General features: G+C 49.3%; 1 protein-coding gene across 1 annotated transcript in view; it reads right to left on the reverse strand.

Moving 5' to 3' along the window:
- SPATC1L (spermatogenesis and centriole associated 1-like) overlaps positions 1 to 14,288 on the reverse strand; it is a 20,169-nt gene extending 5,881 nt beyond the window's left edge. Inside the window, exons 1-2 of the mRNA XM_011954244.1 lie at positions 14,096 to 14,288; positions 847 to 1,243 (exon numbers count right to left, since the gene is read on the reverse strand). Coding sequence (XP_011809634.1) covers positions 847 to 1,243; positions 14,096 to 14,288 — 590 coding nt within the window. The remainder of the gene's footprint in view (positions 1 to 846; positions 1,244 to 14,095) is intronic.
- Positions 14,289 to 14,509: the final 221 nt, after the last annotated feature.

Genomic DNA, 14,509 nt, shown 5'->3' on the forward strand with positions numbered 1-14,509 from the left:
GGCGAACCAAATCCAAAATTAGAAGAAAAATAGTTAAGATCAGAGCAGAAATAAATGAAATTTAAATGAAGAAAACAATACAAAAGATCAATGTAACAAAAAATTGGTTATTGGAAAAGATAAAAAAATTGACAGGCCAGGCATGATGGCTCATGCCTGTAATCCTAGCACTTTGGGAGGCTGAGGCAGGTGAATTACTTCAGTCCAGGAGTTCAAGACCAGCCTAGGCATCGGAGCAAAATCCCATCTCTACAATAACAAAAACACAAAAAAGCAAAAAATTAGCCAGGCCTGGTGGCATATACCTGTAGTCTCAGACACCGGGGAGGCTGAGGTGGGGGGTTAGCCTGAGCCTCAGGTGGATATCTACATGCAAATCTCACACCATATATGAAAATTATCTTGGAATTGATCAGAGACCTACATGTAAAACCTAAACTATAAAACTTCTAGAACAACACATAGGAGAGAATCTGTGTGACCTTGGGCTTGGCAAAGATTTCTTAAACTGAACATAAAAAGCATAAAATACAAAAGAAAAATCAATAAATTGGACATCATCAAATTAAACAGTTTTGCTCATCAAAAAAACATTATTATGAAAGTGAAAAACCTTGGAGTGGGAGACCATATCTGCAAAACATACACCCAGAAAAGGACTCACATCCAGACACGTAAAGAACCCTTCCCAAGAAGACAAGCAATGCATTTTTTCTTGGCAAAAGACTAGGACAGACATAGCCTTGGACCCCAGCCTCCCAGCCTGGCTCTCCTCCCTCCACTCTGTGTGACGCAATGGAGAAACGGCCCTGCCTGACCACCCAGACGTGCCCTCCCCACAGCTACCAGCTGCACTGGGGGCCCACCCAGGCGTCCCCGCACCTGGCCATACCGTTGAGGTAGTAGCTCCTCCTGGTCCTGTCCCCGGTGGGCAGGCTGCTCTCCGAGAAGCACACTTTCTTAGGCCGGACCATCTCCCTGGGCTCCAGCAGGGTCTTGTCCACCAGCGAGTCTTGCAAGGGGCTCAGGAGCGGGGACAGCTTCCTGTCGGTGCCTCGGTGGCTGTGCAGCTCTGGGGGACTGAGGAAGGCCTTGAAGGGTGACTGGGAGGGGGCTGCACAGCCCGGGGAGGTGTCGTCCTCGCTGGACAGGGGGGCATGTGAGCACAGCAGGTCCTCCAGGGAGGATGTCTGCAGCTGGGAGGGCGTGTCGGCAACACTCGCGAACCTTCCGAAATCCGGAACTGAGGTGGGGAGGAAACGGATGAGAAGTCAGGCTGATGCTCCTAAAACATTCCTGAGAAGTATAGAGAACGTGGTAACAAACTGTATGCACCCCACTCCAAACTTCAACACCTGCTGGGGTTTCCCTAGCTTCAGAGCATCCTCCTTCCCCTCAGGCCTCAGGTGTAAAAGGAGGAGCTAGATGTGGTGAAGTGGCCACAGGTGCCCATCCTGCCCGTGGGAGCACTGCGTCTATGGGCACAGCAAGTGGGCAGGCCTCCATGTGCCTCTTGCCTGCCTGTGCGCCCATACACACTGGAGAATGACTTCTTAAATTGTACACAAATGGTAACACCCTACACATTTTATTCTGCAACAGAACTTTTTGCTGCTGCATTATCTCTGAGATGTATCCACGCTGAGCCGTCTGGTAGCTCCCTGGTTCAGTTAACTGTTTCCTGGCACCTCTGTACACATGAGCACACACACATACACACACAGTGAATTTGTATCGCTTGCCCTATTGATGGACAGGGCCTATTTCCATGCTTCCTTGCAAACACACAGTGGTAATTGGCCTCCCAGGAGGAGTTTCCCTGCTCTGTGAGCATCCTCTGTGGTCCAACGCTGGGCTCAGGTCACAGCGGCAATCAGCCTCCTGGGAGAAGCCTCCTGATCTGCGAGCATCCTCCACGCCCCGGGAGGAGCCTCCTGCTCTATGAGCATCCTCTGTGGCTGGGGAGGAGCCTCCTGCTCCATGAGGATCCTCTGTGGTCCACCGCTGGGCTCAGGTGTGTGCACTTTCTTTGCTTTCCACACCAAGGGGGAGGGTCCATGCCCACCAACAGCTCCTGGCCCCACACCGTCATGAGGACTGAGTATTCCCCAACCAGGCTGATGAGGTCATGTGGCATTTCCCTAATCCCTGGTCAAATTTAGCTTATCTATGCCTTTATGGCTTATAAAATTCTATTCTACCTCCATGTCATGAGTATTCTCCTAGCAATAAAGCAAATACATATTAGAGAAAGTGTTTAGAGCCACATAAAAAAATTATACCTTAAAATGTGTCTACCGGAGCTTGCAGTGAGCCAAGATCATGCCACTGCAATCAGCCTGGGCGACAGAGCAAGACTCCATCTCAAAAAAAAAACCAAACAAACAAACAAAAAAGAGTGCCTACAAAGGAACCAACTAATCTTCCATCTGAAATGTTTTCCAAGGAAAAAAAGTGTTCAAAAGAAGCAAAGTCATTAATGTGTGCCTGGTCTCCTGCCACATGGGAGGCCTGGAGTCCTCGGGCTTCACAGGCTCCCACCCCAGATACTTTTCAAATTACAAAAGAATATTATGTACAATTATGTATTAATTAAAGTTTCAATAAAAGGAGATATCTTCTGGAAAATTACTTTCAAGTGACTCAGTAAGAAGTAGAAAACCTAAATGAACCAATACACAAGGAAAATCTAGAAGTTATGAAATGATTATTCCCCAAAGGACTGCAGGCCTGGATGGTCTATGGGTGAGTCTGCCAACTTCCCCAACAAGTCATAATCCCGACATCATACAAATGAGACTGGAACCATAGAACAGGTTAAAAGATGCTCAATTAGGTTTCAAAATTTGTCACAACTCTGATGTCAAATTCCAAATTCCTACAAAGATAACCCCCAGGAAAAAAAAAAAAAAGCCATGGCCAGGCCAAAAATTATTGCACAAAGTCTCATCCAAACATGATCAAGAACAGACAGCACAAGGCACAAGTGTACACAGACATAAGGTAGAGGTGCAGAGCGTGAGGCAGGAGATGCACAGAGCATGAGGCAGGGTGTGCAGAGCATAAGGCCAGGGATGCACAAAGCACAAGGTGGGAGGTGCACAGAGCACAAGACGGGGGTATGCAGAGCACGAGGCAGGAGGTGCGCAGAGCACGAGGCGGGGGTATGCAGAGCACGAGGCGGGGGTGTGCAGAGCACGAGGCGGGGGTGTGCAGAGCACGAGGCGGGAGGTGCGCAGAGCACGAGGCGGGGGTGCGCAGAGCACGAGGCGGGGGTATGCAGAGCACGAGGCAGGGGTATGCAGAGCACGAGGCGGGGGTATACAGAGCACGAGGCGGGGGTATGCAGAGCACGAGGCGGGAGGTGCGCAGAGCACAAGGCGGGGGATGCACAGAGCATGAGGTGGGGGTTGTGCAGAGCACAAAGCAGGGAGGTATGCAGAGCACAAGACGGGGGTGGAAAGCAAGAGGCAGGGTGTGCAGAGCCCAGTGGCTGTGCAGCATAGCAAGATCCCACATACAGTCCCTGGCAAGAAGCTGAGTTACCTCCACTGGTACAGAGACAGGCTCATAAACACTGAACAAGATGAGCCATTTCTCAAATTTTCTGTTTTCCAAAAATAAGAACTGGAAGGACTCTTCCCCAGCATCCAGCCTGTGCAAACCTCCCTCCTCTGGGCAGATGGGACCGTTGGTCCCTCCCACACCTGGTCAGGGGGACCAGGATGCAGCTGAACCCTCTCTCACCTTCCCTGGAGGAGACCCCATGAAAGTTGAGGCCAAAGCCCGAGTTCTGAGTAATAAGGACAAAAACAGAAATAAGAAGTTCATGTGGACTGGAGGGGCGGGATGGCCGGCCAGATGCAGCCAGGTGATACAGCTCCCACAGAGGGCCTGAGATGACTGGTAAGCTTTTAACATATCTTCAGAGGGAAGGTGCTGAGGGGAGATGGAAGGAGCACACCGAAGCTGGGCTGAAGGGGAGAAAGCTGGGAACTCTGCCTGGGACTACTGAACACTGGGGCTCATTTTTGGACCCACAACAGCTCTGGGAAAATGGGGGAGTTAAACAGGCAAGGAGCAGCAACCCACTGTTGCCATGGCCCCCTGGACCCCCAGCTGGGGGAGACCCCTCGGCCACCATGGACCCTCCAGTTGGCAGGGAGAGCTGCTTCGAGAAGTGCTGGGGGCAACAGTTAGCTGAAGCGGAGCCCAGAGGGTCTGGTGCGGGAACACAGCCAGGGATGGCCATTCCCCAGGCTTGACTTGCTCCCATAGGAGACTTTGGGCCTAGGGGAAGTGTCAGACCTGATCTCTGCAGGGTGGTCTTGCCCATCAGATGGGACCAGTCCGACTTGAGCACCCCTTGGTCTTCTGGCTTCTCCTGGGGCCCCAGCCTGGCCATGCCTGCTTACAGGGCAGTCTTGGGTGCCCTGGGGGCCTTCAGCATAGCTTCTGTGCTGGCAGACTGTGCCTGACCGGTGGAGAGCTCCAGCGAGACAGCCCTAATGGCCACGCACCAGCCCGCCCACTCCCTCCTCCTACTGCAGCTTCCCCTGGGCCCAGGCAACTCGCCACATCACTCAGCTGGTGTCTGCACAGGTGGGTTTTGATTTCCTTCCCCCACCAGCACACAGGAGTCCAGTCGGCCTCCCCTTTTCCCATAGACTTCCATTGCAGATGAAGCCTTGGCAGACAGAGCCAGCAAACCCCATACCTGCCAGCACCCTGCCCTTGACCTAACACTGAGCAGAGAATGGTGGATCTCCTGGACCCTGAGTGATGACTCCTGCTTGCAGGACACAGAAAAGGCACCTAGACCTGTGCCCACCAGCACCCCGCCCCATGCCTACAGTACCTCCAGAGTGACTGCACACAGTCTCCAGCCGGAGCCCCCCATGCCCACCCCAGCTGCTTTGCCACCACCACTGTGGTGAACCCCCACAGGAAGGCAGGCACCCTGCATCTGGCAGCCATTCTGCTGTAGCTGCAGTACCTCAGTCCCCCAGTGCAGTGGATTCCAAACCTCAAGGAGCCAGAGAACAAAGTCAGGGCCCAAAACAAGTGCCCCAGAGCTAAAGCATGCAGTCTAGGAGTTGGGAGCTGGGCACCAGCCCCTTAAATATTCTATTAATGAAGCCAGTTGGCTGAATCCACCTTATACCACAATCAAAACCTCAAGGTCATCAAACAGACCAGGTACAGTGACTCACGTCTGTAATCCCAGCACTTTGGGAGGCTAAAGCAGGCAAATCACTTGAGGCCAGGAGTTCATGACCAGCCTGGCCAACATGATGAAACCTCATCTCTCCTAAAAAATAACAAAAATTAGCCAGGCATGGTGGGGGGTGCCTGTAATTCTACCTACTTGGGAGGCTGAGGCAGGAGGATCATTTGAACCCAGGCGGCGGAGGTTGCAGTGAGCCGAGTTTGCGCTACCACACTCCAGCCTAGGAGACAGAGCAAGACTCTGTCTCAAAAAAAAGACACAGAATGGCAAGTTAGATAAAGAACCAACACTCATTGGTATGCTGTCTTCAAGACACCCATCTCACATGCAATAACACAAATAGGCTCAAAATAAAGGCATGGAGAAAAATCTACCATGCAAATGGAAAACTACAGTTGCAGGGTTGCAGTCATAGTTTCTGATAAAACAGATTTTAAACCAATGAATATAAAAAAAGACAAAGAAGAGCATTACACAATGGTGAACTGTTCCATTTAACAAGCAGACCTAACTACACTAAATATATATGCACCCAACACAAGAGCACCAAGATTTATAAAGCAAGTTCTTAGAGATCTTCAAGGAGGCTTAGATTCCCTCATAATAATAGTGACACCACACTGACAGTATTAGGCAGATAATTGAGACAGAAAATTAACAAAGATATTCAGGACATGAACTCAGCACTGGATCAAATGTACGCAATAGATATCTACAGAACTCTCCACCCCAAAACAATAGAATATACATTCTTCTCATTGCCACATGGCACACACTCTAAATTCAGTCACATAATTGGAGGTAAAATACTCCTCAACAAATGCAAAATTTGGAATTATAACAATCTCTCAGACCACAACGGACCTAATTAGAAATCAAGCCTAAAAAATTCACTCAGAACCAATTACATGGAAATTGAATAACCTGCCCCTGAATGACTTTTGCATAAATAGTGAAATTAAAGCAGAAATCAAGAAGTTCCTTGAGGCTAATCAGAACAAAAATACAACATACCAGAACCTCTAGGACACAGCTAAGGCAGTGTTAAGAGGGAAATTATAGCATTAAATGTCCACATCAAAAAGTTGGAAAGATCTCAATCAATCAACCTAACATCACAGCTAAAAGAACTAGAGAATCAAGAGCAAACAAATCCCAAAGCTAGCAGAAAACAAGAAATAACCAAAATCAAAGCTGAACTGAAAGAGATTGAGACACGAAAAGCCATTTGAAACATCAACAAATCCAGGAGCTGGTTTTTTTGAAAAAATCAATAAAATACATATACCACTAGCTAGACTAATAAAGAAAAAAAGAGAGAAGATTCAAATAAACACAATCAGAAATAAGGGGTATATTACCACTGACCCCACAAAAATACAACCAACCATCAGAGAATATTATGAAAACCTCTATACACATAAACTAGAAAATCTAGAAAAAAAATGGATAAGTTCCTGGACACATACACCCTCCCAAGACTGAACTAGGAATAAATGGAATCCCTGAACAGACCAATAACAAGCTCTAAAATTGAGTCAATAATAAATAGCCTACCACCCAAAAAAAGCCAGGACCAGATGGATTCACAGCTGAATTGTACCAGATGTACAATGAAGAGCTGGTACCATTCCTGCTGAAACTATTCCAAAAAGTTGAGGATCGAGTCTCCTCCCTAACTCATTCTATGAGGCCAGCATCATCCTGATACCAAAACATGGCAGAGATGCAACAAAAAAAGGTAACTTCAGGCCAATATCCTTGATGAACACTGATGCAAAAATCCTCAACAAAATACTGGCAAACCAAATCCAGCAGCACATCAAAAAGCTTATCCACCACTATCAAATAGGTTTTATCCCTGGGATGCAAGGTAGGTTCAACCTAAACCAATAAATGTGATTCATTACATAAACAGAACTAAAGACAAAAACCACATGATTATCTTAATAGAGCAGAAAAGGCTTTCAATAAAATTCAACACCCCTTCATGTTAAAAACATTCAATAAACTAGGTATTGAAGGAACATACCTCAAAATAGTAAGAGCTATCTATGACAAACTCACAACCAACATCATACTGAATGGGAAAAAGCTGGAAGCATTCCCCTCGAAAACTGGCACAAGACAAGAATGCTCTCTCTCACCACTCCTATTCAACATAATATTGGAAGTCTTGATCAGAGCCATCAGGCAAAAGAAAGAAATAAAGGCCATCCAAATAGGAAGAGAGGAAGTCAAACTATCCCTGTTTGCAGATGACATGATCTTATATCAAGAAAACGCCATAGTCTCAACCCAGCTTCTTAAGCTGATAAACAACTTCAGCAAAGTCTCAGGATACAAAATCAATGTTCAAAAATCACTAACATTCCTGTATACCAACAATTAAGCCAAGAGCCAAATCAAATGGAATGAACTCCCACTCACAACTGCCACAAAAAGAATAAAATACCTAGGAATACAGCTAACTAGGGAGGTAGAGGATGTCTACAAGGAGAACTACAAAACACTGCTCAAAGAAATCAGAGATGACACAAATGGAAAAACATTCCACGTTCATGGATAGGAAGAATCAATATCATAAAAATGGTCATACTGACCAAAGTAATTTATAGAGTCAATGGTGTTCTTATTAGAATACCATTGAGATTAATCACAGAACTAGAAAAAAACTGTTTAAGAATTCATATGGAACCAAAAAAGAGCCCAAATAGCCAAGGCAATCCTAAGCAAAAATAACAAAGCTTTAGGCATCACACTACCCAACTTCAAACTATACTACAGGGCTACGATAATCAAAACAGCATGGTACATAGATCAACAGAACAGAATACAGAACTCAGAAATAAGTTTGCACACCTATAACCATCTGATCTTCAACAAACCTGACAAAAACAAGCAATGAGGAAAGGATTCCCTATTCAATAAATGGTGCTGGGATAACAAGCTAGCCATATGCAGAAGATTGAAATTGGACCCTTTCCTTACACCATATACAAAAATCAACTCAAGATAGATTGTAGACTTAGATGTAAAACTCAAAACTATAAAAACTATAAAAACCCTGGAAGACAACTTAGGCAATGCCATTCAGAACACAGGGATGGGCAAAGATTTCATGACAAAGATGCTAAAAGCAATTGCAACAAAAGCAAAAATTGACTAATGGCATCTAATTAAAGAGCTTCTGCACAGCAAAATAAACTATCAACAGAGTAAACAGCAAACCTACAGAATGGGAGAAAAATTTTGCAAACTCAGGTATCTAACAAAGGTCTAATATTCAGCATCTATGAGGAACTTAAATAAATCTACAAGAAAAAAACAAACAAAACAACCCCATTCAAAAGTGGGCAAAGGACATGAACAGTTTTCTAAAGACATACATACAGCCAATGAGCTATGAAAAAAAGCTCAACATCACTGCTTATTAAATAAATGTAAATAAAAACCACAATGAGACACCATCTCACACCAGTCAGAATGGCTATAATTAAAAAGTCAAAAAACAACAGATACTGGCAACGTTGTAGAGAAAAAGAAATGCCTATACACTGTTAGTGGGAGTATAAATTAGTTCAGTCATTGTGGAAGACAGTGTGGCAATTCCTCGAAGACCTAAAAACAGAAATACCATTCAACCCAGCAATTCCGTTACTGGGTACATACCCAAAGGAATATAAATCACTGTATTACAGAGACACATGCACGCATGTGTTCCCTGCAGACTATTCACAATAGCAAAGACATGGAATCGACTTAAATGCCCATCAGTGGTAGACTGGATAAAGAAAATGTGGTACATAGACACCACGGAATATTATTCAGCCACAAAAAATAACGAAGTCAGCAGGGAGCAGTGGCTCACGCCTGTAATCCCAGCACTTTGGGAGGCCAAGGCAGGTGGATCACCTGAGGTCAGGAGTTCAAGACCAGCCTGACCAACATGGTGAAAACCCATCTCTACTAAAAATACAAAATTAGCTGGGCATGGTGGTGTATGCCTGTAATCTCAGCTACTTGGGAGGCTGAGACAGGAGAATTACTTGAATCCGGGAAGTGGAGGTTGCAGTGAGCCGAGATCGCACCGTTGCACTACAGCCTGAGCAACAAGAGTGAAACTCCATCTCAAAAAAAAAAAAAAAAAAAAAAAAAAAAAATGAGATCATGTCCTTTGCATGAATATGGATGGAGCTGGAGGCCATTATCCTTAGCAAAGTAAATGCAGGAACAGAAAACCAAATGCCGCATGTTCTTACTTGTAAGTGGGAGCTGAACAATGAGAAGGCGTAGACACATAGAGGGGAACAGCAGATACTGAGGCCTACCAGATGGTGAAGGGTGAGAGGAGGGAGAGGATCAGGAAGAATAACTAATGTACTAGGCTTCATACTTGGGTGACAAAATAATCTGTACAACAAACCCCCATGACACAAGTTCACCTATGTAACAAGCCTGCACTTGTACCCCTGAACTTAAAAGTTTTTTAAAAAAGAAATACATGGTCAGGCACTGTGGTTCATGCCTGTAATCCCAGCACTCTGGGAGGCCGAGGTGGGTGGATCAGGAGTTCAAGATCAGCCTGGCCAACATGGCAAAAACCCGTCTCTGTGAAAAATACAAAAAGTAGCCAGGCATGGTGGTGTGTGCCTTTAATTCCAACTACTGGGTAGGGTGAGACAGGAGAATTGCTTGAACCCGGAGGCAGAGGTTGCAGTGATCCAAGATGACACCACTGCACTCCAGCTTGGGCGACAGAGCCAGACTCTGTCTCAAAAACAAACAAACAAACAAACAAACAAAAAACCATTTACTCCTGCCTTCTGAACCAATGATTCTATTTTTAAAAACATAAATCCTGCTGGACAGTGGCTCATACCTGTAATCTCAACGGTTTGGGAGGCCAAAATGGGACGATTGCTTGAGCCCAGGAGTTTGGGACTGGCCTGGGAAACACAGGGAGACCCTGTCTCTACCAAAAAAAAAAAAAAAAATTTAATTAGCCGCTCATGGTGGCAAGCACCTGTAGTCCCAGCTACTCAGCAGGCTGAGGTAGGAGGATTGGCGTGAACCTGGGAGGCGGAGCTTGCAGTGATCCAAGATGACACCACTGCACTCCAGCTTGGGCGACAGAGCCAGACTCTGTCTCAAAAACAAACAAACAAACAAACAAACAAAAAACCATTTACTCCTGCCTTCTGAACCAATGATTCTATTTTTAAAAACATAAATCCTGCTGGACAGTGGCTCATACCTGTAATCTCAACGGTTTGGGAGGCCAAAATGGGACGATTGCTTGAGCCCAGGAGTTTGGGACTGGCCTGGGAAACACAGGGAGACCCTGTCTCTACCAAAAAAAAAAAAAAAATTTAATTAGCCGCTCATGGTGGCAAGCACCTGTAGTCCCAGCTACTCAGCAGGCTGAGGTAGGAGGACTGCTTGAGCCCCAGAGGGAGGTCAAGGCTGCAGTGAGCCATGATCATGCCACTGCACTCCAGCCTGGGGAACAGAGACCCTGTCTCAAAAAGAAAAAAAAAAACAAAACAAAACAGGCCAGGCACAGTGGCTCAGACTTGTAATCCCAGCATTTTAGGAAGTCAAGACAGAAGGATCCCTTAAGCCCAGGAGTTCAAGACCAGCCTGGGCAACACAGAAGATCCCATCTCCATAAAAGTAAAAAAATCACAGACACACCAAAAAAAGAAATCCAATGGAAATAACCCTAAATATAACAACTCTTAAAACCTTTTTTGTGGTGTTATTTACCTCAAGGGGAAGAAAAACTTTAATTTCAAACCGAAGAAGAATTCATTATATTGTGGTTCATCTGAATCTGCAATATTGCATGGCCATTTAAAAACACATTGAACAACACAGGAGTGATCTTCAAGAGTCAGAGGGAAGGAATGACCAGAGTTGCACATAGAGAATTCCTCACCACCATTGGAAATCATCTGACAATCCACCACCAACAACCAGGGAGCGAGTGGGCAATCTGGGGTGGCCTGGCTGTCCTCAGGGGACACCTCTCCAGTGGAGATATGGCAAGTGGCATCGTGGCAGTGCTGGAGGGACCAGGACGATCCCGAGGGAAACGAGATGGGGCAGCCGGGAGGGGAGGCAGCGGACTGCTGCTCCCACTGGCCCTTCGCGTCACTCACTTGGCAACCTGGGTGAGAAGACCTGGAGGCCTTGCTGCCCAGCCGACAGGGACAGAGGAGCACTCCTGTAATGTTGGAACGATGCCGGCGCAGCGCGCTCCTCCTCCATTAGTGGGGTGTAGGGGCTTTCGGAGAGCGTTTGACCGTGTCTGTTTCAGCATTTCAAATGCACACAGCCTTTGGCCCGAGGACCCCCGTGTGGGATATCCTACACAAAGAGACAGGGTGCCTGCACAGGCCACCCACGGCAGCAGCGTCTGTGGTCGCAGAGAACTGGGAATAGTGCTGCCTGCCTGGGGACCCCACAGGGGGAGCCCAGTGTTCAAGTGTGCCAGGGAGATCTGCAGATGAGGACTGATGGGCAATGACAGTGAAATGGATGGTTAAGGGGCAAAAGTCAAGTTGCGGAACAGCACAATCCTGTGTAGGTGGACCAAAAATATACACAGAGAAACACACGGATCTCCATCAAAGTTCCAGAGAAAACCCAAGGAAACGTTGATTGTGGCTGCCTTTGGGGAGGGATCCAGAGGCGTGGCCCTTAAACCTGGCATCCTCCATGGCGTTTATAAGTTTACCATGAGCACGTATTGTTGAATCCATAAGAAAAGCGGGTTTTTACTCATCCTGTTTTGAATACAGACACTGAAGAAGTTTTGGCAACATGCAAACATTGCTGGTGGTGGTTCCCTTGTTTATAAACTTCTCCTTTTATGCAGGAGCTCAGTGCTGGTTTTCCCAACCCCAGTCCCGCTGAGGGCTGGTCCTGAATGCAGTGTCCCACAGCCCCAGGTACGTTCCCAAGCACATGCTGAGGCCCAGAGCATCAAGGGTGCACCACACGCTGCCACTGAAGTGGCAGAGTTTAGAGGGTGGCCTTGCCCTGGCCCCTCCCCACTGCCAGCCTGGGCCACCCTGAGCCTGCCCCACACCCTGTGGCGGGGGCTCCAGGGCCCTCTGTGGAAGGCCTGCTGGCCTCAGGTTGAGGCTCCTCCCAAGACCTGTGTCCAGCAAGACCTGGGTTTGCCAAGGTGACCCAAGGGCAGGGGCACTAGCCATGGTCATGGAGACCCTGCCCTGACTCAGACCCTGACAAGGGTCCCTCTGGGGACTGCACAGCCTGGGCAAGGGTCGAGGGTCTGCCCCTCTCCTGCCAGGGGAGGCCCCAGCACTCTGTCCAGCCCTGAGGTCCGGTCCAGGGTGATTCCTTCTTGGGGAGGAGGACGGCAACGCAGCCCGGGGCACGCAGCCTGTGGTGGTCTGCACGCACCAAACAGATTAAGGGCCCTTTTGCAGCCACAGTGCCTGGGCCTCACAAGTGCTGGGAACGGGACCCTGCACGTGGCCCAGTGCCATAAGCGCAGGTCTGCCCAGCTAATGCCCTGTGGTGAGCGTGGGGCTCAGTGGCTGATGGAGACGCAGAACGCGGGGCCTCGCACAGCACGGCCCCCAGGCGCCGGGTTCCCCAGCCACACTGTCCCCGCACCTCCTGGTGAGGTGCTCTCCTCCCAGCTCCCTGCTTGTTGCCAGAGACTGAAGGTGTGGGGATGCTGCCATGGATTCCCCTCTTTGCTTCCAGACACGCTCGCTCTCAGGCTTGTCCACGGAGCTCCGAGCAGGGCCTGGGTCCTGGTTGCAGAGAGCACCTCCTGCGCGCTGCGCCTGCTCAGAGTGCACATCTGAGGGCGGTGGCCGGCGTTTGGGAAGGACTCAGGGAGAGACCAGCCCAGTGCAGGTGCTGGAGCATCCCCTTGGTGAGTGGCAGAGCTGGCCTCCCGGGCATGGCTCATGCTTGCAGACAGCAGTGTTCACAGGCACTGGTGAGGCTGCCTGCTCCATCGTCCAGGACCAGGCAGGCTGACCACGTCCTTTCCCAGCCCAGCCGGGTGGGAAGCTGAGGTTGGCCATGGGAGTCCCAGGAAATGCTGGGTCTTCTGTCCTCTGCCCACCATCCCAGTGAAGAGTCAAGGGTACAACTGTCAGCCACACCCCAAATCACATGCAGGAACGGGGAATGTTTTTCCCAAAACTTTTAGAATAAAGCCTACTGCTTTGCAGAAAGTGATCAAACCCTATATATTTTTTTCAATAAAAAGCCACAGAAGATTGGAGTCAATACTATGTGGTGGGATCATGGCCCCACACTCCCACCCCAGGGACAGGTGCCCACTCGTCCCCACCCGCTCCCCTGGCCTGCTCTGGTGCCTCCCTGGGATGGGACCTTCCTACCACGGGGCTGGCCTAGCTAGCTCTGGCCAGGGATGTGAGTGGATGGGACACAGCACCCATGGGACTTGTGTGGCTGGACTGACACTCCCCTCGCCCCTGACCCAGGAGGAGAAGAGACACACGCAGCAGAGCAAACTGCCAGCCAGGCCCAGCCTGGAAGAGCTGCCTGGGGCCCTGGAGGCCCACAAGCCTACACGCCACCTGCTCTACCCCTATGGCCGCACTTCCATGACTACAGCTGACCACTCCCACTTCACCAGAGCGGGCCTGGAGGGGAGGGGCCTCACCTGAGGGCAACAGCAGAACCCACCACCTGGTCTTGCTTTACTCAGACCTGAGGGTGTGAAAGGTGCCCGTGACCTCCCACATCAGGCAGCTGCCCGCCCCCCTCAACTCCCGGGAAGCAGATATCCGATGACCCCCCATCCACCGGGCTGGACCCTTGGGCCATGTGAGCCAGGTGGTGCCTCACCTCCATTCCCGGGGGAGCCGGCCTCGGGGTAGGCGGGCGCCCTGGGTGGGAGCAGGTCGTGGCCGCCGCCCTCCTGGCAGCTCTGGCTGAGCAGCCGCCGCAGCATCTGATTCTCCTTCAGGAGGCGCACCTGCTTCTTCAGGTCTGCGTTCTCGCTCAGAAGCCGGCTCATCAGCTCGCCACCCTCGGCCATGGCGGGCACGTCCCTCCTCGTCCCTCACGGCTCCTGCAGCCCCATGGAGGTGGGAGCCCAGAGCCTGCAGGCACCACAGAAACAGCCCGGCCACGGAGTTCCGTAGCCACTGCCGCGTTCTGCGCCTTGTGATGTCACTGCCCTAGTGATGAGGTGCCCGGCAACCCCCGCCTGACCCGGCGATGGCTCATGGCCCCGTTGAGGCCGTGAAGCTGGAGGCC

Source organism: Colobus angolensis, unplaced genomic scaffold, assembly GCF_000951035.1.
Source record: "Colobus angolensis palliatus isolate OR3802 unplaced genomic scaffold, Cang.pa_1.0 Scaffold38, whole genome shotgun sequence".
Taxonomy (NCBI): domain Eukaryota; kingdom Metazoa; phylum Chordata; class Mammalia; order Primates; family Cercopithecidae; genus Colobus; species Colobus angolensis.